Source organism: Coregonus lavaretus (assembly GCF_964263955.1).
Source record: "Coregonus lavaretus genome assembly, contig: HAP1_SCAFFOLD_1202, whole genome shotgun sequence".
Classification (NCBI taxonomy): Eukaryota; Metazoa; Chordata; class Actinopteri; order Salmoniformes; family Salmonidae; genus Coregonus; species Coregonus lavaretus.
Genome location: NW_028160982.1, coordinates 72,744 through 99,656, shown reverse-complemented (window position 1 = coordinate 99,656; position 26,913 = coordinate 72,744). Strand labels below are relative to the sequence as shown.

At 44.9% G+C, this 26,913-nt stretch overlaps 1 protein-coding gene across 2 annotated transcripts; it reads right to left on the bottom strand.

Moving 5' to 3' along the window:
• Nucleotides 1-221: 221 nt before the first annotated feature.
• Nucleotides 222-26,913, bottom strand: LOC311121249 (venom factor-like). 2 transcript variants are annotated; one of them, XM_084195764.1, is made up of 44 exons: nucleotides 26,802-26,913; nucleotides 26,566-26,595; nucleotides 26,341-26,382; nucleotides 26,211-26,249; nucleotides 25,845-26,037; nucleotides 20,840-21,014; nucleotides 20,589-20,659; nucleotides 20,387-20,478; nucleotides 19,891-19,973; nucleotides 19,639-19,726; nucleotides 19,028-19,130; nucleotides 18,774-18,888; nucleotides 18,471-18,586; nucleotides 17,986-18,129; nucleotides 17,123-17,338; nucleotides 16,684-16,884; nucleotides 16,160-16,315; nucleotides 15,899-16,028; nucleotides 15,194-15,262; nucleotides 14,873-15,002; nucleotides 14,584-14,732; nucleotides 12,237-12,432; nucleotides 11,386-11,471; nucleotides 10,819-10,958; nucleotides 10,238-10,447; nucleotides 9,930-9,996; nucleotides 9,737-9,823; nucleotides 9,265-9,544; nucleotides 8,945-9,104; nucleotides 8,694-8,810; nucleotides 7,903-8,056; nucleotides 7,571-7,734; nucleotides 7,134-7,289; nucleotides 6,913-6,972; nucleotides 6,684-6,774; nucleotides 6,481-6,532; nucleotides 6,163-6,250; nucleotides 5,221-5,310; nucleotides 4,735-4,840; nucleotides 3,659-3,748; nucleotides 3,420-3,503; nucleotides 3,004-3,084; nucleotides 1,212-1,359; nucleotides 222-1,050 (listed from the first exon to the last, which is right to left on the bottom strand). In XM_084195764.1, exons 1-44 carry the CDS (start codon nucleotides 26,888-26,890, stop codon nucleotides 903-905), a joined length of 5,286 nt encoding a protein of 1,761 aa, XP_084051890.1. In that variant the 5' UTR covers nucleotides 26,891-26,913; the 3' UTR covers nucleotides 222-902. The 2 variants fall into 2 exon arrangements, with proteins under 2 accessions (XP_084051890.1, XP_084051891.1); XM_084195765.1 differs by lacking the exon at nucleotides 26,341-26,382.

Genomic DNA, 26,913 nt, shown 5'->3' with positions numbered 1-26,913 from the left:
GATATTATGTTATTTTAAGTTAGTTTACATACTGTTGGCCTACTTATGTGATTGATATCAGTACCTGACCTGCATGTGTTCCTGTGTGTGTGTGTGTGTGTGTGTGTGTGCGAGTGAGAGAGAGAGAGAGGAGAGAGAGAGACAGTGAAAGAGAGAGCAAGAACTCATACACTTCAGCATTATTCACAATATAATACCCCCAAGAATACTTCAGTCAACCCAACCATCCACACATTTATTTGCTTAGAGCAGAAACGATATGGGTTGATCATTATCATGTTTGCAAATCTATGGCAATGAGAGGAATAAAGTACTGCAATCTACAACATGGACAAGTTAAACAAATGCATGAGAAAGAGAAGGTTGTGAATCATTCTAAAGTTAGAGGGTTTGTCCTGAGAATCTCCCTGGAATTCTTTATTTTGTTTTTCCCTCTATGTGGAACGTTCCGGAACACTAATGCATTCTACACAGTAGTGAGACAATATTCCACTGCACTTAGTGCCATCTGAGTGAGTTCCCATCGCTGCCCAGTGTGTGTGTGTGTGTGTGTGTGTGTGTGTGTGTGTGTGTTGTGATCGTATGCCATTTCATGTAGCCCTGGCTGTGACGAATCGCTGAGATCCCAGTAACACAATCCTAGACCCACCAGTCTATGTCATGTTTTTACGCTTTTTAATTCTAATGTCAGTTTTCCTCTGATGGTTACCATCGTGATTATACAACAGAGCAGTACATGTCTACTGCATGGCTCAATTGGTGACAGTTGCTGCTGAACCAGTGCATCCAGAGGTGTAAAGCTTAGCACAAAATGGCGCTGTATGACAGTAAATCTTGACACAAACTGTCCGTAAATCTTGACACAAAATGGCAGCTGATAGGCAAAGTGTGAGCGAGTGAGGCTATTTAAACCGACATCCCTTCTCTGAGAGGTCCTTGTTGAAGTTGTCCATCTCTGTGCACCTGACCTTGAGTTTGGCATCACTAGCACACTCTGTAGAGGTGGGCCAACGCTCTACCCAGGTACCCTTGCCCAGCATGTATGTGGCACTGAGAGAGAGAGAGAAAGAGAGAGAGAGAGAGAGAGAAAGAAAGAGAGAGAAAAAATAACCCCTTTAGGCAGATATTAACATTAACTTTATTGTTCTGACTTGCTTTGTCTTGCCAGTACTATAATATGTCCATTATAATATGTTACTGCCCCTCCTCACCTGTTGGTGGCACTGTCCTTGTACCAGAGGTCAGTTTTTGGCCCCATGATGAGGTAGTCTGTATCCTCCTTCAGGTCCAGACCTCCTCTACAGCCAGCATGGGACAGGAAGACCCTAGTGTCACCCACACTGACCCCCTCCTCCACTCCTAGAGAGAGGGGAGGGGAGGGCGTGATGGGGGAGTGAGGGAGGTATGGACAGAAAGAGGGGAGGGGAGGGAGTGATGGGGGAGAGAGGGAGGTATGGACAGAGAGAGGGGAGGGAAGGGAATGATGGGGAGAGAGGGAGGTATGGACAGAAAGAGGGGAGGGAAGGGAGTGATGGGGGAGAGAGGGAGGTATGGACAGAAAGAGGGGAGAGGAGGGGAGGGAGTGATGGGGGAGAGAGGGAGGTATGGACAGAGAGAGGGGAGGGAAGGGAGTGATGGGGGAGAGAGGGAGGTATGGACAGAGAGAGGGGAGGGGAGGGAGTGATGGGGGAGAGAGGGAGGTATGGACAGAGAGAGGGGAGGGAAGGGAGTGATGGGGAGAGAGGGAGGTATGGACAGAAAGAGGGGAGGGGAGGGAGTGATGGGGGAGAGAGGGAGGTATGGACAGAGAGAGGGGAGTGATGGGGGAGAGAGGGAGGTATGGACAGAGAGAGGGATGGGGGAGAGAGGGAGGTATGGACAGAGAGAGGGGAGGGGAGGGAGTGATGGGGAGAGAGGGAGGTATGGACAGAGAGAGGGGAGGGGAGGGAGTGATGGGGGAGAGAGGGAGGTATGGACAGAGAGAGGGGAGGGGAGGGAGTGATGGGGAGAGAGGGAGGTATGGACAGAGAGAGGGGAGGGAAGGGAGTGATGGGGGAGAGAGGGAGGTATGGACAGAGAGAGGGGAGGGAAGGGAGTGATGGGGGAGAGAGGGAGGTATGGACAGAGAGAGGGGAGGGGAGGGGAGGGGAGGGAGTGATGGGGGAGAGAGGGAGGTATGGACAGAGAGAGGGGAGGGAAGGGAGTGATGGGGGAGAGAGGGAGGTATGGACAGAGAGAGGGGAGGGAAGGGAGTGATGGGGGAGAGAGGGAGGTATGGACAGAGAGAGGGGAGGGGAGGGAGTGATGGGGAGAGAGGGAGGTATGGACAGAGAGAGGGGAGGGGAGGGAAGGGAGTGATGGGGGAGAGAGGGAGGTATGGACAGAGAGAGGGGAGGGAAGGGAGTGATGGGGGAGAGAGGGAGGTATGGACAGAGAGAGGGGAGGGGAGGGAGTGAGGGAGGTATGGACAGAGAGAGGGGAGGGAGTGATGGGGGAGAGAGGAAGGTATGGACAGAGAGAGGGGAGGGGAGGGGAGGGAGTGATGGGGGAGAGAGGGAGGTATGGACAGAGAGAGGGAGAGAAAGAGAAACAGAGTTAACCATGCTGCTCCTGAGTGGCGCAGTGGTCTAAGGTCTAATCCTGGTTCGAATCCAGGCTCTGTCGTAGCCGGCCGCGACCGGGAGACTCATGGGCGGCGCACAATTGGCCCAGCGTCGTCCAGGGTAGGGGAGGGAATGGCCGGCAGGGATGTAGCTCAGTTGATAGAGCATGGCGTTTGCAATGCCAGGGTTGTGGGTTTGATTCCCACGGGGGGCCAGTATATATAAAAAATATATATATATATGTATTCACTAACTGTAAGTCGCTCTGGATAAGAGCGTCTGCTAAATGACTAAAATGTAAAAATGTAAATGTAACTAACTCAGCATCCCATTCAGAAACAATAAGGGAAAGGAGAGAGTAGAGAGAACAGAGAAAGACTAGATGACATAGGAGGCTTACCTATATTTATAACCTGTGTGATCTTCATCTCATATCTGTCGTATTGACTCTGGCTGACACTCAGGACCTTGGCCTTGAACACTGGAGGACAGAAGAGTTAGGAGCAGCAGAGAACAGCTAAATACACTCTACTCAATCAGAACAATTGATGATATGATCCATGACATGATACACTTGATTGTCCCCAAGGAACAATTTGACAAAGACAATTAAAGAATGAAGAGTTAGATGATTTTTCACTGCTGACGGACAACATTAATTTATAGCTGTACTATTTACTGTACATCGTATAGTATTGTCTCAGTGTGACAGATTTACAATACCTATAACATGTCTATAATGTCTATAACATGTATATAATGTCTATGTCTATAACATGTCTATATTACTCTATAGTGAAAACAGATATAGCGTACCGTGGTATAATCCTTTGCAGGCGTGGTCCTCTCGTGTTCCATAGGGGACTGGATCGGTTAGGGACTTAGACACACAGCAGTCACCTAATAGGAGAGAGACACATTATCACACACACTCATGTATGGCACATACATAAACACACACACACACACACACACACACACATAACCACATACACACAGATACAGACATACACACAAATATAGATACACACACGCACGCACACACACACACTCACCCTGTGTACAGCGACACATATTGTTCCTGCAGATCTGTGTGAGTTGGTCCTTGTCCTCTTTGGGGCTGTAGAAGCGACTGCAGCGGTGGTCTGACAGAGAGAGACATGCTATGGTAACATTTCTCCACCAGGTTGACTCCAATGTTTAAGATAGCTTCTATTGTTCGAGGGCACATGTAATCGTCTGCTTAACAGCTTCTACCCCGAAGCCATAAGACTCCTGAACAGCTAATCATGGCTACCCGGACTATTTGCACAGTCACTTTAACTCTACCCACATTTACATATTGCCTCAATTACCTCGGCTAACCGGTGCCCCCGCACATTGACTCTGTACCGGTACCCCCTGTATATAGCTTCCCTACTGTTATTTTATTTTACTGCTGCTCTTTAATTATTTGCTATTTTTATTTTTTACTTATCTATTTTTTGCTTAACACTTTTTTTATTTTCTTAAAACTGCATTGTTGGTTAAGGACTTGTAAGTAAGCATTTCACTGTAAGGTCTACACCTGTTGTATTCGGCGCATGTGGCAAATAACATTTTATTTTAATCTAGTCAGTCTAATCTACAAAACAAACCTTGTCTGCGTCCATAGTCCTACCTGGGTTGTAGTACTCCTAGACAGTGACAGTATCTACCTGGGTTGCAGTACTCGTAGACAGTGACAGTATTTACCTGAGTTGTAGTACTCAGACAGTGACAATATCTACCTGGGTTGTAGTACTCATAGACAGTGACAGTATCTACCTGGGTTGTAGTACTCATAGACAGTGACAGTATCTACCTGGGTTGTAGTACTCGTAGACAGTGACATTATCTACCTGGGTTGTAGTACTCAGACAGTGACAGTATCTACCTGGGTTGTAGTACTCGTAGACAGTGACAGTATCTACCTGGGTTGTAGTACTCGTAGACAGTATCTACCTGGGTTGTAGTACTCGTAGACAGTGACAGTATCTACCTGGGTTGTAGTACTCGTAGACAGTGACAGTATCTACCTGGGTTGTAGTACTCGTAGACAGTGACAGTATCTACCTGGGTTGTAGTACTCGTAGACAGTGACAGTATCTACCTGGGTTGTAGTACTCGTAGACAGTGACAGATGAAGGCTGGAGGAGTCCCACTTTGAATGTCTGCTGCAGTCGGAAGATGATGGTCTCAGTCTCCTTGTTGGACACCTGGTAGCACAGGTAGACCACAGGAGAGTACAATGAAGCTTCCTCCGGACACTGATCTAAGGCCAGTTTTGAGTTAATAGTTTGCCTTTCACCTTTAAGATTTGGGGAGGTAAAGCTGATCCTAGATATGTGCCTACAGGCCACAGACAACCTCTACCCAGACAGAGTGAAAGAATGATGACCAGTCAACTTCTAGGATTGACATGGCAACGCTTGTCTCTCTAAGTTCAGGTCATAGAAATAGAATGAGATTCTATTGCTATGGTTCCAGTACCTTGAACAGGAAGGAAGTTACCCCTTGACACTGATCTAAGATCCCACCTAATGGTTCAAGTTAGGATTTAGGGGAGGATAAGCTGATCCTAGATCTGTTCTGGTACCTTGAAGAGGTGGATGATGAGGGAGCCTCTGTCACTCAGGTTGTCCACTATCTGGAAGTTGTTGATGTAACGGTCCACTGAGTTGGTCAGCTGGAGGCAAACAAACAAACACAAAAACAAACAAACATTTTCAATAAGCTAAACTTAAACACACAGTTGAAATCAAGTTGGACATTGTGTCAGAGACCAGACATGCAATTAGAGAGCCATCTAGTGGAGACAGATTAACATTACAAGTGGATTAAAGGGATAGTTAAATTACATTTTGGTTTCCTTACCCTGTAAGCAGTCTATGGACAAGGTATGACAGTAATCCATGCTTTGGTTTAGTTTCCCTAGAACTGTTTCCAAATGCATTTGTGGCACAAATCCCCTTTAGCATTTAGCATTTTTGGCGCAAATCTCATTAAATTGCGCCACTGGGCTCCCGAGTGGAGCAGCGGTCTAAGGCACTGCATCTCAGTGCTTGAGGCGTCACTGCAGACCCCCTGGTTCGATTCCAGGCTGTATCACAACCGGCTGTGATTGGGAGTCCCATAGGGCGGCGCACAATTGGCCCAGCGTCGTCCGGGTTTGGCCGGTGTAATAAGAATTTGTTCTTAACTGACTTGCCTAGTTAAATAAAGGTAAAACATATTTTTTTAAGTAATGGGTCTGATATTAGCATTTTTGGGCATCATGTTTAAAATCATCTGTAAGTGACTTTGTTGAGCTAAAAAATAAAAATATATAGTTCCCATGACTTGGGATTGGTGCTGCACATGCTAAAACGTTAGCATTTGGAAACAGTGCCAGGGAAATCAAACCAAAACATGGATTGCTGTCATACCTTATCCATAGACTGCTTCCAGGGTAAGGAAACCAAGGTGTAACTTTGTAATTAGGGTGAACTATCCCTTTAACGTAGGTTCCAGTACGACAGTAGTTGTCCTGGAACTGTACCATCTCCAGATCTTCATTCTCTGGGACAAATCCAGTGGGTAGACTGATGTCCAGAACAACCATCCTGACCTCCCTTGGTCCCAGCGCCCTGGGGATTGGAAAGAGAGAGAGAGAATAGTACTTGAATGAAAAGGAAAATAGAATCAAAAAGTACATTTCCTAAAATTATGAGACTCTCAATTGTTATCCAATAACAGTAAGTCCCCTAGTGTGTTTCGGAGAGGGGGCCAACGGAGAGAGGAAATTCACAACTGAACGAATATGAAAAGAAAGACAGCCAGGTAGCCAAGATATTCAACATACTGTATAATCTCTCACCTGACATTAATAGTGATCCTGTAGGACTTCTCTGCATCTGGTGGAGGCTTTTCTGTAAGTGGGGTTAAAAACACATTAAAAAACATGCCAGACAACCATTGAGATTGAGAATAAGATTGAGATTGAGACTGAGATTAAGATTTGAGACTGGATTGAGATTAAGATTAAGATAAAAATTGAGATTGAGAGCTGGATTAACCTACCACTAGATTCTGCGATGGTCACGTCCAAATCAAAGTTCTTGCAGCTGCTCTTCTCATGCACCTCAGGGAGCTCGTTGTAGTAGGTCACCACCTAGGTCAAAGGTCATTAGACCAGGAAGTGACGACAACAAACAAATATGACATCATACATTAATATGACAAAATTGTCATGGACAAGCTTTGCTATCATGCATTGATTAATGGCCATAGACATGTTTTGTGGTCATACCTCTAGTATACCTTGTCCCTTCCCTTTGGCCTCCACTTTGAATCCCTGGTCTATAGGAGCCTGAGTGAAAACCCCACAGAAGAGAAGAGATGGTGAAAGAGGAACATGATACATCATGGTTACTAAACCTAGGCCACATATTTTACATAAGATACAGGTAGGCTGGGAGAGAAGAAATGGTGAAAGAGAGGGAGAGGAACAGAGAACATCATCCCTCCTACCCTGGAGGAGCGTGCCACGTAGGAGGTCCTGGGGTCGAAGTGGAAGCGCTGGTCCCTGCGGCCCTGGATGCTCAGGTCCACCTGGAGACTCAGGTCATTGGGAGGAGGTTTCTTTATCAGGTACTCAGACAGACCCTGCAGAACTACCATGGTGGGCTGGGGGTGGGGGAGAGAGAGAGAGAGAGAGATAGAGAGCAAAAGAGGGGGGAGGGTGAGAGGGGAGGAAGAGAGAGGGGAGAGAGACGGGGAGGAGAGGAGAGGGAAGAGAGACAGGAAGCAGAGAGATGATTATAAAATGTGTACTAGATAGTGTGGAGATCAAAATGTCGGAGGGCAACAAACTGGATTGGCTAGTGACAACCTGCAATAACACCGTTGACATAAACTCAGCTCACTAACATCATGCAATACTTGTTTCCAGTGATGTCCCTCAGTACCTGTGTGGATCCGTAGCCCCCGCCCCTGCGGCGCTGTTCGTTGAGCCACTCGAAGGGTGCGGCGGCTTCAGTCATGTGACTACTCTTCACCAGGGCTAGCAGGGCGTAGCCCGTCGCCTCCAGAGTGAAGAGGCGGTTCTCAGTGTCTGGCCAATGGGTACCGTCTGGAGGAGGGGAGAGAGGGAGGGAGGGAGGGAGGAAGGGGGAGAGGGGGAGAGAATAACAGTGAAGCACAACAGAAAAGAGAGAGGGGGAGAGAGAGAGAGAGAGAAAAAAAGAGACAGACAGAAACACAGAGAGCTAGAAACAGAGACAGACAGACATTTCCCTACCTGGAGAGGCAGCTTTGAGTAGCAGGGTTTTTAAGAACAGTGAAAGAGTCCTGTCAACCAGAGACAGAGCGTAGGCAGAGATGGCCAGAGAGTAGGGCCTCTTCAGACTACCATACATGCTCCTCAGATAGTTGGCAGCATTCTGGATCCCATTCTAGTAGAATACAATAGAATACAACTTCAATGTCCATCCTTTAGTGGGCTGTTATTAACTCCATTGTTATATGAGCAGAAGTAAAACTGATATTTGAAAATAAAATAAACCTTAACCTGACACAACAAATGAGATTTTGGCAAAACAAACTAACAGTTAAAAATAAGAAAATAAATAAACATATCTAGTAATGGCACAGTGAAGGGAACAACCATATGTAAAAATGTATGCACACATGACTAAGTCGCTTTGGATAAAAGCGTCTGCTAAATGGCATATTATATTATATTATTATATTAAGTCACTCTACAGAGTCTCAGCCAATAAGCTGTCCCGCACCAAGGCAATCAGTGCGCCAATCAACAGAATAAGAAATAAACCTGAATTTTAATACAAAAGAGTCAGTACGAAAGCCAGTACAACACCGACATGCAATTTACACTGGTTCGATTAATGGTCAGCCATGGTGCACGCAAACGCAGCGTGATAACAGGTCGGCCAACGAAATCCAAGATTCACCGGGGGAATCAGGTAAAAAGGCATCCGACTCACCAATTACTAACTTACTTCATCTCCCGTCCCAATACAACATCCCGTCCCAATATAACCGTTTCTGCCGGTTCTGTGACCGGTTTACCTTGATGGTTTGGTCAGCTCCATTGCAGTTGAGTTCTGTATCCTTGGTGGCTTCAGTCATGGCTATAAGGACAAAGGCTGTCAGAGTGGACTGAGACTCTGTACCCTGTACACCACCCTGGAGAAGAGAGAGAGACCTGTTTAGAAGCTGTTAGAAGAGTTCAGTCCCAGACCAGTGTGTGTGTGTGTGTGTGTGTGTGTGTGTGTGTGTGTGTGTGTGTGTGTGTGTGTGTGTGTGTGTCTCTCTCTTACGGTCATAGTAGTAGTGTAGACAGGGTTGTCCTCTCTGAAAGCTCCAGTGATCCGCTGTTTGTTGTTGAGCAGGTAGAGGAGAGGACCACACACATCCTGTTCACTCACTCCTGCCAGCCGACGAGCCATAGAGAACACCTTCACTACATACGCTGTGATCCTATGGGGGGGGGGGGGGGGGACGTAAAAATAGATAAAAGGGGGGAGGTAGAGAGAGAGAGGGTGTGAGGGTTACAAATACAATCCATTGTACTATATAGATTACTCTGTGATTGAATACATAATACACATTCTTCTTATTCTATGTATTTGAACAATACCATGTGCTTGTGCCTTCATTCCTGTAGGGGGGGTAAGAGTCGTCTTTCTTCTTATACACCAGCTGCTTCTGGTAGCCTTTCTGGATGTAGTTGATGGCCTCCACCCTGCGTTGCACCCCTACAGTCTCCCAGTCGTTGGAGCGGTCCAGGTAGACAGTGGCTATAAGAGGCAGGGTGATGCTGGCTAGGTTCTGTTCCACACAGCCACCAGGCATACGGATCAAAGAGGCCAGAGAGTCACCGCTGATACTGTTGTCTATGGTGTCAGCCAACAAGTTACCTGGTGGGAGGAGTAGAGTAGAGTAGCGGAGAGGAGCGAGCAGAATAGAATGGAAGGAATGGAATAGATTAGGTTTTGTCCACACAGTTGCTTTGGCCTCACAATGCCCATAACCAACCCAAAGGTTTGGAGGCACCAGCCAGCCATCAGTTCTGTCTAATAACTTAAAGCTTGTTTCTCAGTTAGGCCTACCCCTGATGTTGATGAATGTCTCTGGTAGAGAGTTTGGAACCAGGGAGCCCAGCTCCACTTTGTCAACCTCCACCACCTGCCTCCCATCTGGGGGAAAACATAGTAAGAGGACTTAGTACAGATTGTTTGGAAAGGTGACATGGAAATGGTAAGCATTAGGGTTAGAGATTGGGAATGTCTTAGCTCTACTCACCGTTCCCTCCCTTGGCAGAGGGGTTCAATACAAAACTCTGCACTTTAGTCTTCTGAACTCCTTCCACCTGTTAGAGGGTTTTGAAAACAGGTTAGAGAAACCAGTCCTCATATCTCAGGTAAGGAAACTGATTCAGTCGCAATATATATTTGTGTTATTTATTGAACCTTTCTTTAAATATTTTGTATTATTATTTATTTGACCAATTATAAATACTTTTTTAATATATATATATGTTTTTATGAAGCGAACTCTGTGACATATTAGACCATACTCTGAAGTAACTAACATCTGAAATAGTCACCCACCACCACGCGTAGCTTCTTCTTGACCCCGTCGCTACCCACAAACCCTCTGGCCATGGCGAGGACCTCCAGGATCATCTCTCCGGCCTTGAGCGGTATGATGGTGTAGGGAACCACCAGGGATGAGCTGCCCTTCAACTTCACCTCCTGGGTGTGTTTCTCATTGAACGCCACACTGCACATGTCCTCTGTCTTCAGTAGCACCACCTTAACCTGGGTTGAGTAGAGGAGGAGGACATGGAGATGGTCAAGACACAAAATGGCTGAGAGGAAGTGAGCAGAACTGGGTGGGTTTATCATTGAATGCCACACAGCACATGTCCTCCGTCTTCAGTAGCACCACTGTAACCTAGGGAAGCTGAGAAGAGGAGGAAACGGGGACGTTCAAGACACAAAATGGCTGACAGTAATGGGAGGGTTAGGAGGGTTGAGATACAAAATGGCTGACAGGAAGGGATCAGAGGGGAGCTAGACGGTGGGAGTAGTAGGTAGATAGAGGTTGCCTCAATTCATCAGCCTGGTGGTTAAGGTAAGGATTGAGGATTAGTTAAAGGTCATGGGTGAGACGTCAGAGGTGAGCTTGCCTCCATGTCCTCGTCGCCATAGTTATGGAGCACAGCTTTGATCTCCACGTGTTCGTTCCTCGCCACTGAGTACGGCAGCTTCAGGTCCACAAAGAAATGCTTCCACGCACGCACGTTCCACGGCTCGGCTACGCAGAAACCTGGAATAAAAACAAACAAACAACAAAATGATTTAAATAAACAAACAACAACAACAGGTGGTTGAGCACATTATGCCTTAGTTAGAATGCTAGAATTGTTCAGCAATGTTTTGTATTCCTAATATCGTACCAATATCCCCACTAGCATACTACTTGGAATCCTCCTGGGAAATGACTGAATATGGGTACAGTGAGAGGAAGCCATTTTAGAGCACTGAGATTTAGGCCCAATCCCAAATGGACCCCTTAAATCCTAAACCCTACGCACCTTTGGTGATCTGATTGGATTTGACAGGTGTTAGTGATTGGTAACAGTTCCACCTTGCCCTCTGATAGGTGTTCCACCTTGCCAACAAGTGCATAGGGCGTAGCACTTAGGAACTGGGTCGATGGCTAACCCAGGGGAAGGGAAGGGGGAAAGGTCTACCTGTGACAGGTGAGGAGCTGATGGCTAGTACCCCCCACTGGGTGATAGTGTCTGGGAAGACGGACTCCACAGCCAGCGATGCCAACCTGTAAGGAACAAACTCAAACAAATGAAGTCCATTTAGTTGACCTCTTGTAAGCTAAGCTCGTTACATGAGCACAGTAAAACATTAGCTTGAAGATAAATATTGAGAAAGACTGAGTCTGGTGGATTGCTTGATGCCGTTGCCTAATACAATGCTAACAGTGACATGCACACACGCACAAATATCCCTGGGATAGAACACGATGGCGCAACAGTGTTTATTTTTTGGGGGGGAAGTCCACAGTCCACTGTGGTGCAACTCTGGGGATTTACAGAGCAGGTAGTTTAACTTCAAATGGATACTGCGAGATTCTGGCAATTAGCCGTTTTCTACTTCCCCAGAGTCAGATGAACTCGTGGATACCATTTCTGTGTCTTTATGTGCAGTATGAAGGAAGTTAGAGGTAGTTTCGCAAGCCAATGCTAACTAGCGTTAGCACAATGACTTGGAAGTCTACAGCTACACTAGCTTAATTGCCAGAACCTTGCAGTATCCCTTTAAGTGTAAGAGGGGTGTAGCTTGGCCTATTCCCCTTTTGATTGGGATCACAAAAATGGTCAACCCCTTATAGAAAGAGTTTTCCCTGGACAGGTCATGTGGTTAGGAAAAACTCCTGGCCCTACTCATAGGAAGTAGCCTGTAGTATGCACAGTTCAGCACTTTGGCACAGTTTCAAACCAAATCAAATCAAATCAAGTCAGCCTATGAGCAGGGAAACTGCTGGCCCTTCATATGAGGGGGAGAGAGGACAGTCAGAGGTACTCACCCGTCTCTACTGTCCTCAGGCACACTGGGCAGCATCAGATCTCTCCACAGCCATGACTCGTAGAACTTAGACCTCACTGTCACCTTACCCTCCTCCATAAAGTCGTCATCCTCTTCCTCCTCCTCAACAAAAGACTGTCTTTCTTCTTCCACTGGGGATACCAATCTCGGTACAGAATGCATCAACAACCTTTCACCTGATGCAAAACAAAAAATATGCTTAAACTTGGTCTGTTTGATGGATGGATAGAAGGATCAATCGATTGATTGATGGATTAATTGAGAAATCAATCATTTTGAGCTCAGTTGTCTGCTGTAACATACTTGGACAGAAGTTCGATCTGGATAGAAGTTAGAATTAAATTAAATTAGACTTGACAGACTCGACTTAATTAACAAGACCTGCAGTATTGTGTTCGAGACCACCTAAAGCGACACCGATTCAAAATGCAAACCTAATTCAAGACAATTATTATAATTTTTTGATCACCACAATAATAAGTTAAACATTTCCATATTTTGGAATAACATATGGATTCTTTAGACATTCAGAATGGTGAAAAAATGCATGCTGAGGGCAAAAGTTATCACTAACCCAAACAGGTCTATAAAAAGACAAACTTCCCCCAGTCTCCCCTTACTAATAGTGAGCATACAACTTTCAAGCAATTTCCCACACTATTCCCTACCAGCGAATCAAGGAAATTATGCTGAGCACTACAAAGTTTGAGGATATTTTTCAATGAAAGTAAAGGAGAGTAATGAATAAAGTAGGAAGCCCAGGTTTTAATAGGTGATAAGATATTCATGTGTCATGAAAGGAGTGTGGATATTTGGCGAAGCAGTTATATGTGCTGACTAGTGATGTGCAGTTTGCAAACAATTCATTATTTTTGAACGTCTCTTTTGACTGACTCGAGAGTCATGATTAGTTTTTCTGAGCGACTCGTTAATTTTAGCAGTTTGTTTGACCTGCTAATTCTGGCCGCTATGAGTTAATACACACACTTCCGGCTCAGCGGCTCCAGAGACGTGCATCGACCACCAACTGTCTGTCATATGAACGCAGAAAAATAGATAATGAGCATAGAGAAGAAAAATAGAGCTGATAATGAATCGCATGGTGCAAGAATGACTGCAATGAATTGATTATTGAATATTATGATGGACACAGCTTTGTAGAACCATAACATACACAGCCTCTGCTCAACAAACTCGACCTCAAGAACTAATCTTTTGGGGGGCTGCAGTTCGCAAACGGCTGTGCTTATCACCCTCACGGCAGTCAAGCAACGCATTCCACCAAGAGTCGTTCACAATCTAGTCTGGTTACGGCCACAACTAGACCTCGTTTCAAATGTATTAAGAAATAATCTCATTTGTATGCCTAGCAATCAACAAATGTACATTGTTTAAAGCACACGTTTACAAGTCTGTCACAAATGTCAGCTCCAATAAGCCCCCTTTGTTGAACGACATAGCGTGGCAGGCAGCCTAGTGGTTAAGACTGTTGGGCCATTAACCAAAAGGTCACCTGTTTGAATCCCCAAGCCGACTAGATGAAACTAATGTGGCTATCATAAAGAACTACAAATGACATGATGATCTGGACAAGACTGACGAATATAGGCAAAGGTATGAATCTCTGGATTAACTATCTAATGTTAGCTAAATGTAGTAATTCATAAATTGACAATGTTAGAAATGACTTGCAGCAATTTGTAGTCTTGCATGATGTCTACTTTGATGCTAATTAGCTTTTTCGAATCTGACAGTAAATAGAGCCGAATAAATTGATAAAAGTCACCTTGTCCAAGAGAGATTTACATTGTTATCAAAACTTCATGCCAGGGTAAGCATACACAAAACAAAGCCCTTATTTTAAGTGTTTCTAAAATCCCCTATGGGAAAAATGAATGGTGGAAAAATGATTGGAACCATTTCCCTGTTTGACAGCTAGGTTTTATGGGTATTCTGGCACCTTCAATGTGAGACTCTATTAGTGACTCAAATGAACGAAATTAGTTGAAAGATTTGTTCTTTTTGCCTGAATGAGTCGAAAAGATCAGAGTCAGTAAAAAGAGTCGAACTTCCCATCACTACCGCTGACTGAATGGAAGCTGACAATTATGAGTTTTTTACTCTGCTGGTTTGGGCTGGTCTCGGGAAGAAATTATGAATCCTCATTGTTTCGAGAACGATTCAAGACTGAGTAAAAGTGTATCTGACACCGAGACAAGACCGATACCCTCAATATGTATCTCGAGACTGGATTCGAGTACTACAACACTGCTGCCGCAAACACCTAACAATTTATTAACCAGCTAGTCCATCATCATCACTGTTACCTTTTGAAAAGTATACTTCGGAATGTAGCCCAGGAAAAATGTGTCTGTTCAGAGTTGGCATGGGTCGAGCTGTGGTGGTAGGGGGTAGAGGGGTGGTAGGAGGTAGTCTGGTGTCGAACTCCTCTCCCCTGTACTTTGAGCAGCAGTACCTGAAAGTGCCAAACAGTTCAGTTCAGTGCACTTCACTTCAGCTCAAATCAACTCAGCTCAATTCAACTCTGCTCAATTAAACTCTGCTCAATTAAACTCTGCTCAATTAAACTCTGCTCAACTCAACTCAACTCAGTACCTGAAGGCCTTGATGCACTCCCATCCCTCAGTGATGTAGAGGGAGCGTCGTGTACAGGAGTAAGGCATGGGGATCTCTCTCAGGCCGTCCTTACAACACTGACGCAGCAGCTTCTCTCTGTAGTGGTTCTCTGTAGGGAGAGGGGAAGAGAGGGAGCTCAGAACCATCAACCAAGCCACCTATCCATCAATAAATCAGTCCCCCCAATCAATCAATCAAATATCATTTCAACCAACTAATCAATCAATCAATCATTCCATCCATCCACCCATACATCAACATATAAAACTTAATTTACATATAACTTTTTCTGTCACTGACCCAGTTCAGTTCTGCGTTGCAACATCTCAGCAGAGCGCCTCCTTCTGGACCTCCCTGGGCACTGCATGCCTGCAGAGGAGATGGGAGGGAGGGATGGAGGGAGGGAGGGAGGGAGGGAGGAAAACACAGGAATGGCAAACAACGAAATGAAAGTGTTCTACAAACCAAGAAACACAGATGTCTATACAAGCCCACTGGTCTGTCTTCCTCAAACTCATGATTGGGCAACTCGGGAATTTGTTGCTTTTACTAATCTTCCCTGCTAGCTCACAGGAAACAGAACATTGCAAACACGGCCTTTGGATGCCTGCAGTAGAGGACTGATGTTACCCTCTTTTCTCATATTAACCATTAGAAGACTGATGTTACGCTCTTTCCTCATATTAACCATTAGAAGACTGATGTTACCCTCTTTCCTCATATTAACCATTAGAGGACTGATGTTACCCTCTTTCCTCATATTAACCATTAGAGGACTGATGTTTACCCTCTTTCCTCATATTAACCATTAGAGGACTGATGTTTACCCTCTTTCCTCATATTAGCCATTAGAGGGAAGAAAACACATCTGATGCTGTATCAGCGGTAAGGTATGGTCCTTTACCTTGTCTGTAGAAGGTGGCTCTTCCTGTGTGTGTGTGTGTGTGTGTCTGCATATGTGCGTACGTATGTGTGTGCGTACATATGTGTGTGTGTCTGTGCTACCTTGTCTAGAAGAGGTGGCTCCACCAGTGTTGGAGTAAAACAGCAGTCCAGCGTCAGTGAAGACCCCCATGCTGTTGCTGCCCCCACCGTGGGTACAGCCCATGTCCCCCCCCTCCACCACCTGCCAGACCTGACGGGGGCACAGAGGAGTCAGAGGTGTGTTATCCTGACGGCAACTTCAGATGATTGATTGTTCGGCTCTCTGTGTCCTCTCTGTGTCTCTGTCTATTGATTTCTACAGACACACACAGTCTCCCTCACCTTCCTCTGTGTGAGCCTCTGTCTGTTGAGCAGGAACACAGCGTTGTCCACCACCACCAGACTGATCATGGCTCCTGGGTCTCCTCTCACCTGGAAGTTGAACCCTTTCCCTGGGTGGTACTCTGGGGGCCTGGAGCCAGCTGGACCAACACTCAACTGGGGGGAGATGGAGGGGGAAAGATAGTGGTACAACATGAGAAGCGGGTAGTTGAACCCTTTCCCTGGGTGGTAGTACTCTGGGGGCCTGGAGCCAGCTGGGGGGAGAGGGGGGTTTGTTTTGGATTAGTTCATCTAACACGACATAGGTCTGTCATCACCATGACGTAACCAATCAGGTCCTTCCATACCAACTGTACTGAAGGATATAGGAGAGAGGGGAAAGAAAATATGACTTTGTCCAAACATGACAGACTTTGCTTTCGTCTGTACAATCAACACTAATCAGTGATTATGTCAAAGGAGGAGGGAAGGTATCAAGGAAGGAAGTAACATTAAACCTATCCTGGGTTGTCCAGTCCACTCACCGCCCCAACACAGGCATCCTCCACATCCACCCACACAGAGTCAGCCACCACCTCCGACCTCCCCGCCCACGGCAGCATGTAGAACGCCACAACGCGGAATGAGGGCATCATCTCCGTGGTAACGGTCAACAGAACGTTGGTCACATCCTGACCTCCGACCTCTAATCTCTTGGCAACAATGATCTTGCCCTTGTTCAACACCTGTAGGAGGAGTTTGAGACACTTGGTGACAGAAAAAAGGTACATTTTGAAGACAGAGCTACAACTATGTAAATGTCTAAGCTATATACGGTACCACCACATGGTAGAAAATATAAATATACAGGGGTATCTTGAAAATACTTGATTTTGGATTGTAAAAAATCTGGCCCATTTCAGTTAGCACTCACCAGCTATTCAATTCATTTTTATTCTATTCTCCAGTACTAAATCCACTCACCAGGTAAGTGAGGTGAGTGATGAGTTCCCTGTGGGCCTTGTCGGCAGTGTTGATGTGTAGACTGAGGCCAAGGCTCTGCCCCAGAGAGGCTGTGGTGGTCCCAGTGGAGATATACAGGTAGTTCTGTCTCTGCTGGTCAAAGGGTGTGTAGGGGTGAAGGGTCATCTGCTGTCTGGCCTGCTGCTCTGGCTGTAGACCCGCCTGTTTGGTCTCAGCCTGTGTTTAGGATTTACAGACACATAAAATAAATAAAAAATATAATATTTAGCAGACGCTTTTATCCAAAGTGACTTACAGTCATGTGTGCACACATTTTTACGTATGGGTGGTCCCGGGGATCGAACCCACTACCCTGGCGTTACACGCGCCATGCTCTACCAATTGAGCTACAGAGGACGTGCACTATGAAAAGTGAAACATGAAAAGAAAGACACACACGCACAGCCGTACACAGATACACACACACACATACAGGTACATAGAAACAGACAGGCAAAGTTTTGCTTATGAACACTAAGAACCAATAGTTGTTATAACTGCTTAGGGCACTACTGAGGGTGGTTATATCTGGTTATACCTGGTTATAAGCACCATTAGCTCTACTGAGGGTGATTATAGAAGGTTATAGCAGGTTATAGCTGGTTATAAGCCCTGTTAGGGGTGCTTACTGTGATGGTCTGCGGGCGCAGCTCAGTAACCATGTTATTATAACTGGTTATAAGCACTTATAGCTGGTTACAAGCATCATTAGCTCTAGTGAGGCTGGTTATAGCAGGTTATAGCTGGTTATAAGCACCATTAGCTCTAGTGAGGGTGGTTATAGCAGGTTATAGCTGGTTATAAGCCCTGTTAGCGGTACTCACAGTGATGATCTGAGGGCCTAGCTCAGTGGGCATGTTGATGGAGGTCCTGATAGTGCCAGGGTGGCTGGTGACGGGGTTGGGCAGGAGGCTCACCTGGACCGGGACGTTACTGGCCGGGGAACCATCCTGGAAACTCACCTGGATCTGAAGAACCCCGTTAGAACACGTTAGAACGTAACCTGATCCACCATCCTGACCGCTGTGCTCTCATTTCTTTTAACAGAATGTAAGCATGTGAGATCAGGATGGTAGAACGAGGCTCGTTAGAAGAACCTGTTAGAGATATAAACACTTTATACCTGGATCTGAACCAGATTAAAGCAGTAAATGCTTTAGATTTTGAACTTTACTTATTAAGGAGATGTTCTTATCACAGAATTCTATTTTTATATTGCATCGCTATGGCTCTTATCTCCAATGACTTATAATTAATTCAAATAAGGTTGATCCTTAGTGTCTATAAGACCTTGATGTTGTGACATTACCATGACGTCAAAGGGCATGCCAGGCTTGTAGTACTTTGGTGTGTCTCTGAAGGAGAGGACGTAAGGGGACTCCACTATCTTAATACCAGACTTCTCTGCCTCTACCAGGTCACTGCCTATAGAGGAGTAGAAAGATATAAGACTGTGTTAGCCCGCTGAGTCAAAGTCTAGGCATTAGCTTGGGGAGCTAACGTGAGTTAACAGGTTTTGGATAGCCTGTATCTGACCTTTTTCATTCAAAGGTCCATTGTAATTTAATCCATCTCGATTTTAATCAATTCAATAAAACTTTATTGACCTTACCTGATTTGGTCAGCACTGAGGCCTTGACGTATATAGAGTTTCCAACCAGGGACCTGAGGTCGGGGTAGGCCTTCCTGATCTCCGCCATGGTCAATGTAGCGGTGCCTTGCTGCAGCTGAAATGAAGGAAGGAAAATGGAAGTTGTTGTATGTTTACACTTTACGCTGAATTGATCTTCCTGTGTGAGGTGTGTATGACTTTTAGTTGGGGAAAGGGTCTAGCATTTCAAAATGTAGTGTACTATTAGTACTCACATTGGTGACCTGCTTTACCGACGGTAACCTCCTCTTCTCCTTGTTCACCTCTACCCCAAACACCACATAGGCCGTTCCCTGGACATCTTCACCATACAGGTAGCTGTTACCATAGAAACACAATTACTACAACGGCCTCACCGTATAGTCAGCTGTTACCATAGAAACACAATTACTACAACGACCTCACCTTACAGGTAGCTGTTACCATAGAAACACAATTACTACAACGGCCTCACCGTATAGGCAGCTGTTACCATAGAACTAGAATTACTGGAACAGACGTTTCCATTCAAGTCAACAGTCGTTCCGTGATGGGTGCGCTATTTTTGTGACAATTATCACAACTATTATTCCAGTGTTTATGCCGCGTTCACGTCGGAAACTCGACTTGCTTACTCGTTGTAGAAAGATGATACCTGAGTTTCCCACTTGGGAACTATCAGAATCAAACAATAGGAAGCTCTACGCAAATAATTTTCAGAGTTTCCGACATGACGTGAACGCGGCATTAGTAACACTATATCTGAAAGGTACCTACATAAGGGTTTCATAAGCCGTACATAACACATTAATAAGCAATACAGTAGGTTTACATTTGTGTTACTAACCTGGCTGTGATCTCCACCACCAGCTCAGTATCATCCAGACTGAGGAAGGATTTCTTGGGAGTCAGTGTGACATTGAAAGCAGGCAGCACTGCAACAGAGCATCGTGTTAGCTCCCCAGGCTTCTGCCCAGGCTTTAGCTCAACAAGTAATAATATGGATAATAATATGGATAGTGAACCATGTTGAATGACATACAGGCACGTGCACACACACACACACACACACAGACACACACAAAGCTCTTCTACCTACCGTATTTCTTCACCTCAAACTCAGTACTGAATTTGTTCTGTTGCCAGTTGTCAAATTTCGCAATGATCTTCCACGTTCCCTCACTATGACACGCGCACACACACAGGTATTAGCATTAGTAAACGGCAGAAGGATAGCGGTAACACTTTCTATGAACACCCTCTTCATACGGTTATCCAAGCACATTTATAACGGCTTATGAGTTATAATTTCTCATAATGACTACATTCATAGAGCATTATGACCAGGCGGCATAATGATTTATAAAGCAAAGTGTTACATATTTGAAAACCAGGCTAGAATCCTCATACCAGGCTAGAATCCTCATACTAGGCTAGAATCATCATACCAGGCTAGAATACTCATACCAGGCTAGAATACTCATACCAGGCTAGAATCCGCATACCAGGCTAGAACCCTCATACAAGGCTAGAACCCTCATACAAGGCTAGAATCCTCATACCAGGCTAGAAACTTCATGATGTTCTTGACTTACTTGACTATGTCAGGCAGAACGTGAGTATCAGCAAAGATTCCATTGTTGGCTCTGGTCCTGGAGAGCTGTTTCATTACAACGCCGTCTGAATTCTGACACACACACACGCCTTAAATCGTACGCAATTTTTTATATCTAAAACATAATGAAGTGTTACTTCATATAATTTAACACATGTAGGCTAATGGCAACATTTAGCAACCTGGAACTCAATGGTGATGGAGCTGTTGAAGGCCTGGAAGGCAGCTGTAGACACAAAGGCCCTGCATCGTACTGGGGGGGGGAGAAAGAGATAAAGAGAAAGAGAAAGAGAGAGAGAGAGAGAGAGAGAGAGAGAGAGAGAGAGAGAGAGAAAGGAGAGGAGATCAGACAGACAAATACAAAGAGAGAGGTCCTTCATCATTCACATGAACCTAACATGTTCTCCCTCTCTCTCTCCTTCATCCCCCTCACCAGTCTCTCCAGGGTTGTAGAGGGGCTTGTCTGTCTGGATGAAGATGTATCCAGAGTGGAAGGACACCATGACAACCTGTTCAGCTACGTGGTAGCCCCCAAACTCTGCCTTCACATACACATACTGGTTCCTGGAGGACTCCTCATTCCCCCTGTCCAGACGCTCTGAGGGGAGCTGGGAGGGGAATAATAATACTTTTATAAGCAGATATGAGCCTTTACAATGTCTTGGAGGTTGACTCAAAATGGCAGTTATTTATTCTGGATCATTAAGAGATTATAATAAGGCATTATAAGGGGGACATACATACTCACAACAAGTCTTACAAGTATATCATAAAGTAAAAGGGTTGGCATTCTATTATTCCTCCGGGCGTATCTATAGTGCTAAATCATTTTCTCTTTATCTCTGTCCCTTATCAGATATATAGAGCTACTAAATCATTATCTCTTACCCTTATCAGATATATCAAATCAAATCAAATTTTATTGGTCACATGCGCCGAATACAACAGGTGCAGACATTACTGTGAAATGCTTACTTACAGCCCTTAACCAACAGTGCATTTATTTTAAACAAAAAAAGTAAGAATAAAACAACAACAAAAAAGTGTTGAGAAAAAAAGAGCAGAAGTAAAATAAAGTGACAGTAGGGAGGCTATATATACAGTAAAATAAAGTGACAGTAGGGAGGCTATATATACAGGGAGGTACCGTTGCATAGTCAATGTGCGGGGGCACCGGCTAGTTGAGGTAGTTGAGGTAATATGTACATGTGGGTAGAGTTAAAGTGACTATGCATAAATACTTAACAGAGTAGCAGCAGCGTAAAAAGGATGGGGTGGGGGGGGGGGCAGTGCAAATAGTCCGGGTAGCCATGATTAGCTGTTCAGGAGTCTTATGGCATGGGGGTAGAAGCTGTTGAGAAGTCTTTTGGACCTAGACTTGGCACTCCGGTACCGCTTGCCGTGCGGTAGCAGAGAGAACAGTCTATGACTAGGGTGGCTGGAGTCTTTGACAATTTTGAGGGCTTTCCTCTGACACCGCCTGGTATAGAGGTCCTGGATGGCAGGGAGCTTTGCCCCAGTGATGTACTGGGCCGTACGCACTACCCTCTGTAGTGCCTTGCGGTCAGAGGCCAAGCAGTTGCCATACCAGGCGGTGATGCAACCAGTCAGGATGCTCTCGATGGTGCAGCTGTAGAATTTTTTGAGGATCTGAGGACCCATGCCAAATCTTTTTAGTCTCCTGAGGGGGAATAGGCTTTGTCGTGCCCTCTTTACAACTGTCTTGGTGTGTTTGGACCATGATAGTTCGTTGGTGATGTGGACACCAAGGAACTTGAAGCTCTCAACCTGTAGAGCTCCTAAATCATTATCTCTTTATCTCTGTCCCTTATCAGATATATAGAGCTCCTAAATCATGATCTCTTTATCTCTGTCCCTTATCAGACCTACAGAGCTCCTAAATCATTATGTCATTATCTCTGTCCCTTATCAGATATATAGTGCTCCTGAATCATTATCTCGTTATCTCTGTCCCTTATCAGACAGAGCTCATAAATCATTATCTCTGTCCATTATCAAACCTACAGAGCTCCTAAAACATTATCTCTGTCCCTTATCAGATGTATAAAGCTCCTAAATCATTATCTCTTTATCCCTCATCAGACCTAGAGCTCCTGAATAATGATATCTTTATCTTTGTCCCTTATCAGAGGGTTCAATATGTCAAATCGGAGGGCCTGTTGTCTGGACCTATGGCAGTCTCTATGGGGGTGCCACAGGGTTCAATTCTTGGGCCGACTCTTTTCTCCGTGTATATCAATGATGTCGCTCTTGCTGCTGGTGACTCTCAGATCCACCTCTACGCAGACGACACCATTTTGTATACATCTGGCCCTTCATTGGACACTGTGTTAACAAACCTCCAAACAAGCTTCAATGCCATACAACACTCCTTCAGTAGCCTCCAACTGCTCTTAAACACTAGTAAAACTAAATGCATGCTCTTCAATCGAACGCTGCTTGCACCCGCCCACCTGACTAGAATCACTACTCTCAACTGGTCTGACCTAGAGTATGTGGACAACTACAAATACCTAGGTATCTGGTTAGACTGTAAACTCTCCTTCCAGACTCACATTAAGCATCTCCAATCCAAAGTTACATCTAGAATCGGCTTCCTATTTCGCAAAAAAGCCTCCTTCACTCATGCTGCCAAACATGCCCTCGTAAAACTGACTATCCTACCGATCCTTGACTTCGGCGATGTCATTTACAAAATAGCCTCGAACAGTCTACTCAGCAAATTGGATGTAGTCTATCACAGTGCCATCCGTTTTGTCACCAAAGCCCCATATACAGTGGGGGAAAAAAGTATTTAGTCAGCCACCAATTGTGCAAGTTCTCCCACTTAAAAATATGAGAGAGGCCTGTAATTTTCATCATAGGTACATGTCAACTATGACAGACAAAATGAGAAAAGAAAATCCAGAATATCACATTGTAGGATTTTTTTATGAATTTATTTGCAAATTATGGTGGAAAATAAGTATTTGGTCAATAACAAAAGTTACTCAATACTTTGTTATATACCCTTTGTTGGCAATGACACAGGTCAAACGTTTTCTGTAAGTCTTCACAAGGTTTTCACACACTGTTGCTGGTATTTTGGCCCATTCCTCCATGCAGATCTCCTCTAGAGCAGTGATGTTTTGGGGCTGTCGCTGGGCAACACAGACTTTCAACTCCCTCCAAAGATTTTCTATGGGGTTGAGATCTGGAGACTGGCTAGGCCACTCCAGGACCTTGAAATGCTTCTTACGAAGCCACTCCTTCGTTGCCCGGGCGGTGTGTTTGGGATCATTGTCATGCTGAAAGACCCAGCCACGTTTCATCTTCAATGCCCTTGCTGATGGAAGGAGGTTTTCACTCAGAATCTCACGATACATGGCCCCATTCATTCTTTCCTTTACACGGATCAGTCGTCCTGGTCCCTTTGCAGAAAAACAGCCCCAAAGCATGATGTTTCCACCCCCATGCTTCACAGTAGGTATGGTGTTCTTTGGATGCAACTCAGCATTCTTTGTCCTCCAAACACGACGAGTTGAGTTTTAACCAAAAAGTTATATTTTGGTTTCATCTGACCATATGACATTCTCCCAATCCTCTTCTGGATCATCCAAATGCACTCTAGCAATCTTCAGACGGGCCTGGACATGTACTGGCTTAAGCAGGGGGACACGTCTGGCACTGCAGGATTTGAGTCCCTGGCGGCGTAGTGTGTTACTGATGGTAGGCTTTGTTACTTTGGTCCCAGCTCTCTGCAGGTCATTCACTAGGTCCCCCCGTGTGGTTCTGGGATTTTTGCTCACCGTTCTTGTGATCATTTTGACCCCACGGGGTGAGATCTTGCGTGGAGCCCCAGATCGAGGGAGATTATCAGTGGTCTTGTGTGTCTTCCATTTCCTAATAATTGCTCCCACAGTTGATTTCTTCAAACCAAGCTGCTTACCTATTGCAGATTCAGTCTTCCCAGCCTGGTGCAGGTCTACAATTTTGTTTCTGGTGTCCTTTGACAGCTCTTTGGTCTTGGCCATAGTGGAGTTTGGAGTGTGACTGAGGTTGTGGACAGGTGTCTTTTATACTGATAACAAGTTCAAACAGGTGCCATTAATACAGGTAACGAGTGGAGGACAGAGGAGCCTCTTAAAGAAGAAGTTACAGGTCTGTGAGAGCCAGAAATCTTGCTTGTTTGTAGGTGACCAAATACTTATTTTCCACCATAATTTGCAAATAAATTCATTAAAAATCCTACAATGTGATTTTCTGGATTTCTTTTTCTCAATTTGTCTGTCATAGTTGACGTGTACCTATGATGAAAATTACAGGCCTCTCTCATCTTTTTAAGTGGGAGAACTTGCACAATTGGTGGCTGACTAAATACTTTTTTTCCCCCACTGTACTACCCACCACTGTGACCTGTACGCTCTTGTTGGCTGGTCCTCACTACATATTCGTCGCCAAACCCACTGGCTCCAGGCCATCTATAAATCACTGCTAGGCAAAACCCCGCCTTATCTTAGCTCATTGGTCACCATAGCAACACCTGGTCACCATAGCAACACCCACCCGTAGTATGCGCTCCAGCAGGTATATCTCACTGGTCATCCCCAAAGCCAAAACCTCCTTTGGCCGCCATTCCTTCCAGTTCTCTGCTGCCAATGACTGGAATGAATTGCAAGAATCTCTGAAGCTGGAGACTCTTATCTCCCTCACTAACTTTAAGCATCAGTTGTCAGAGCAGCTTACTGATCACTGCACCTGTACACAGCCCATCTGAAATTAGCCCACCCAACTACCTCATCCCAATATTGTTATTTATTTTGCTCATTTGCAACCCAGTATCTCTATTAGCACATCATCTCTTGCACATCTATCATTCCAGTGTTAATACTAATTGTAATTATTTTGCACTATGGCCTATTTATTGCCATACCTCCATAACTTGCTACATTTGAACACACTGTATATATATTTTCTGTTGTATTTTTGACTTTGTTTTGTTTTACCCCATATGTAACTCTGTGTTGTTGTTTTTATCGCACTGCTTTGCTTTATCTTGGCCAGGTCGCAGTTGTAAATGAGAACTTGTTCTCAACTGGCTTACCTGGTTAAATAAAAAATCTGATCATCTGCATGGTCTTGATGGTGTGGTAGCTGTTCCTCATTCCCTCTCCACTTTTATCTATAGCACTACAGCCACCTGAATTGCTCCCGAGGCGATAAATAACATTGAATTGAATCAAATCACCTTTATGGTCTTCAGGGTGTGGTGATTTGAACTGAATCACCTGTATGGTCTTGAGGGTGTGGTGAATTGAACTGAATCTAATGGAATCACCTGTATGGTCTTGAGGGTGTGGTGAATTGAACTGAATCTAATGGAATCACCTGTATGGTCTTGAGGGTGTGGTGAATTGAACTGAATCTAATGGAATCACCTGTATGGTCTTGAGGGTGTGGTAGCCGTTCCCCGGGCCGAGTGTGATAGTGTCCTGCAGGAGCTGGTAACTCCTGGCCGGGAAGTCATGGACTGTTATGGTGACGGTGACAGGGCTGTTGAGGCCATGGGACTCTAGGTAGATAGCCTCCTCACTGTCTGCTCTCAGGAGGTTAGGGGCTAGGAGGATGAACCTGGGGTAAGGGATGGGAGGGATTGAAGGGGGGAGAGGGGGAGAAGAGAGGAGGGATGAGAGGGCAGGGGAGAGGAGAGAGAAAGGCAAACTGACATACATACAGTAGAGTAGTATTTAGCAACCAAAGGGGGGGATTTTGTGTTTATCTGGATACTTTTGGGAACACTGTACCTTGGTTCTGGACTGGTTTGGTCCATTGGATTTATGTCACTGTAAATAAATGTGTTGTTTTTTCCTTTAATGCCAACATTTGGTAGCACAACATGGAGGTTCAACAAGGTATAAAAAAATCTGTACTTACTCATGAAGACCAAAATACATGTCAGGGTCCATATATTGAAATCTGAATGGGCACATTGAGTGTTACATACATTTCAGAAAACTGCAATTGTTCTTATTTATCATTATGATTACATATTGCATTTAAGTGTTATTGTGAATTATGAATATAGTGAATATTTAGATTTGGGCTGAATTAGAATGAATAGAATTAGAATTTTGAAGAGATAATAATCATAGACCCGACCGGCGGCGATTCCATGGACCCAGTCGACCCCTAAAAAGTAGAGAAATAGATCTGTTATAAAGTTAAGGGAGTACAGTTTAAAACAGCCCAGAAGTACATAAAAAAAATATTTTAGTATTTTGACGTTTAGTCCACGGTGTAATATACAACCCCAAGAAATCGTGCCAGTCAGCAGTCAAGTTTAACAAAGAGTGTTTTTAATAGAGAGCAACAACTTAGTAGGCTCTAGAACTTACCGTTCTCGGGATGGGTTGTTGAATATTTGGGCGCAACAGCTATAGAAAACGCAAAGCAACAAAATGTGGAGCAGTGCTCCTGCCGCCATCCTGAGTGTATGTAGCTAAACTC

Coding starts and splice junctions, on each gene's coding strand:
- LOC311121249 (XM_084195764.1), bottom strand. CDS start 26,890: ATGGCGGCAGGAGCACTGCTCCACATTTTGTTGCTTTGCGTTTTCTAT. Junction 19,974..20,386: donor GTTCTGCCTGACATAGTCAA/GTAAGTCAAGAA, acceptor CGCGTGTCATAG/TGAGGGAACGTGGAAGATCA. Junction 6,251..6,480: donor AGGATCACTATTAATGTCAG/GTGAGAGATTAT, acceptor TCCAATCCCCAG/GGCGCTGGGACCAAGGGAGG.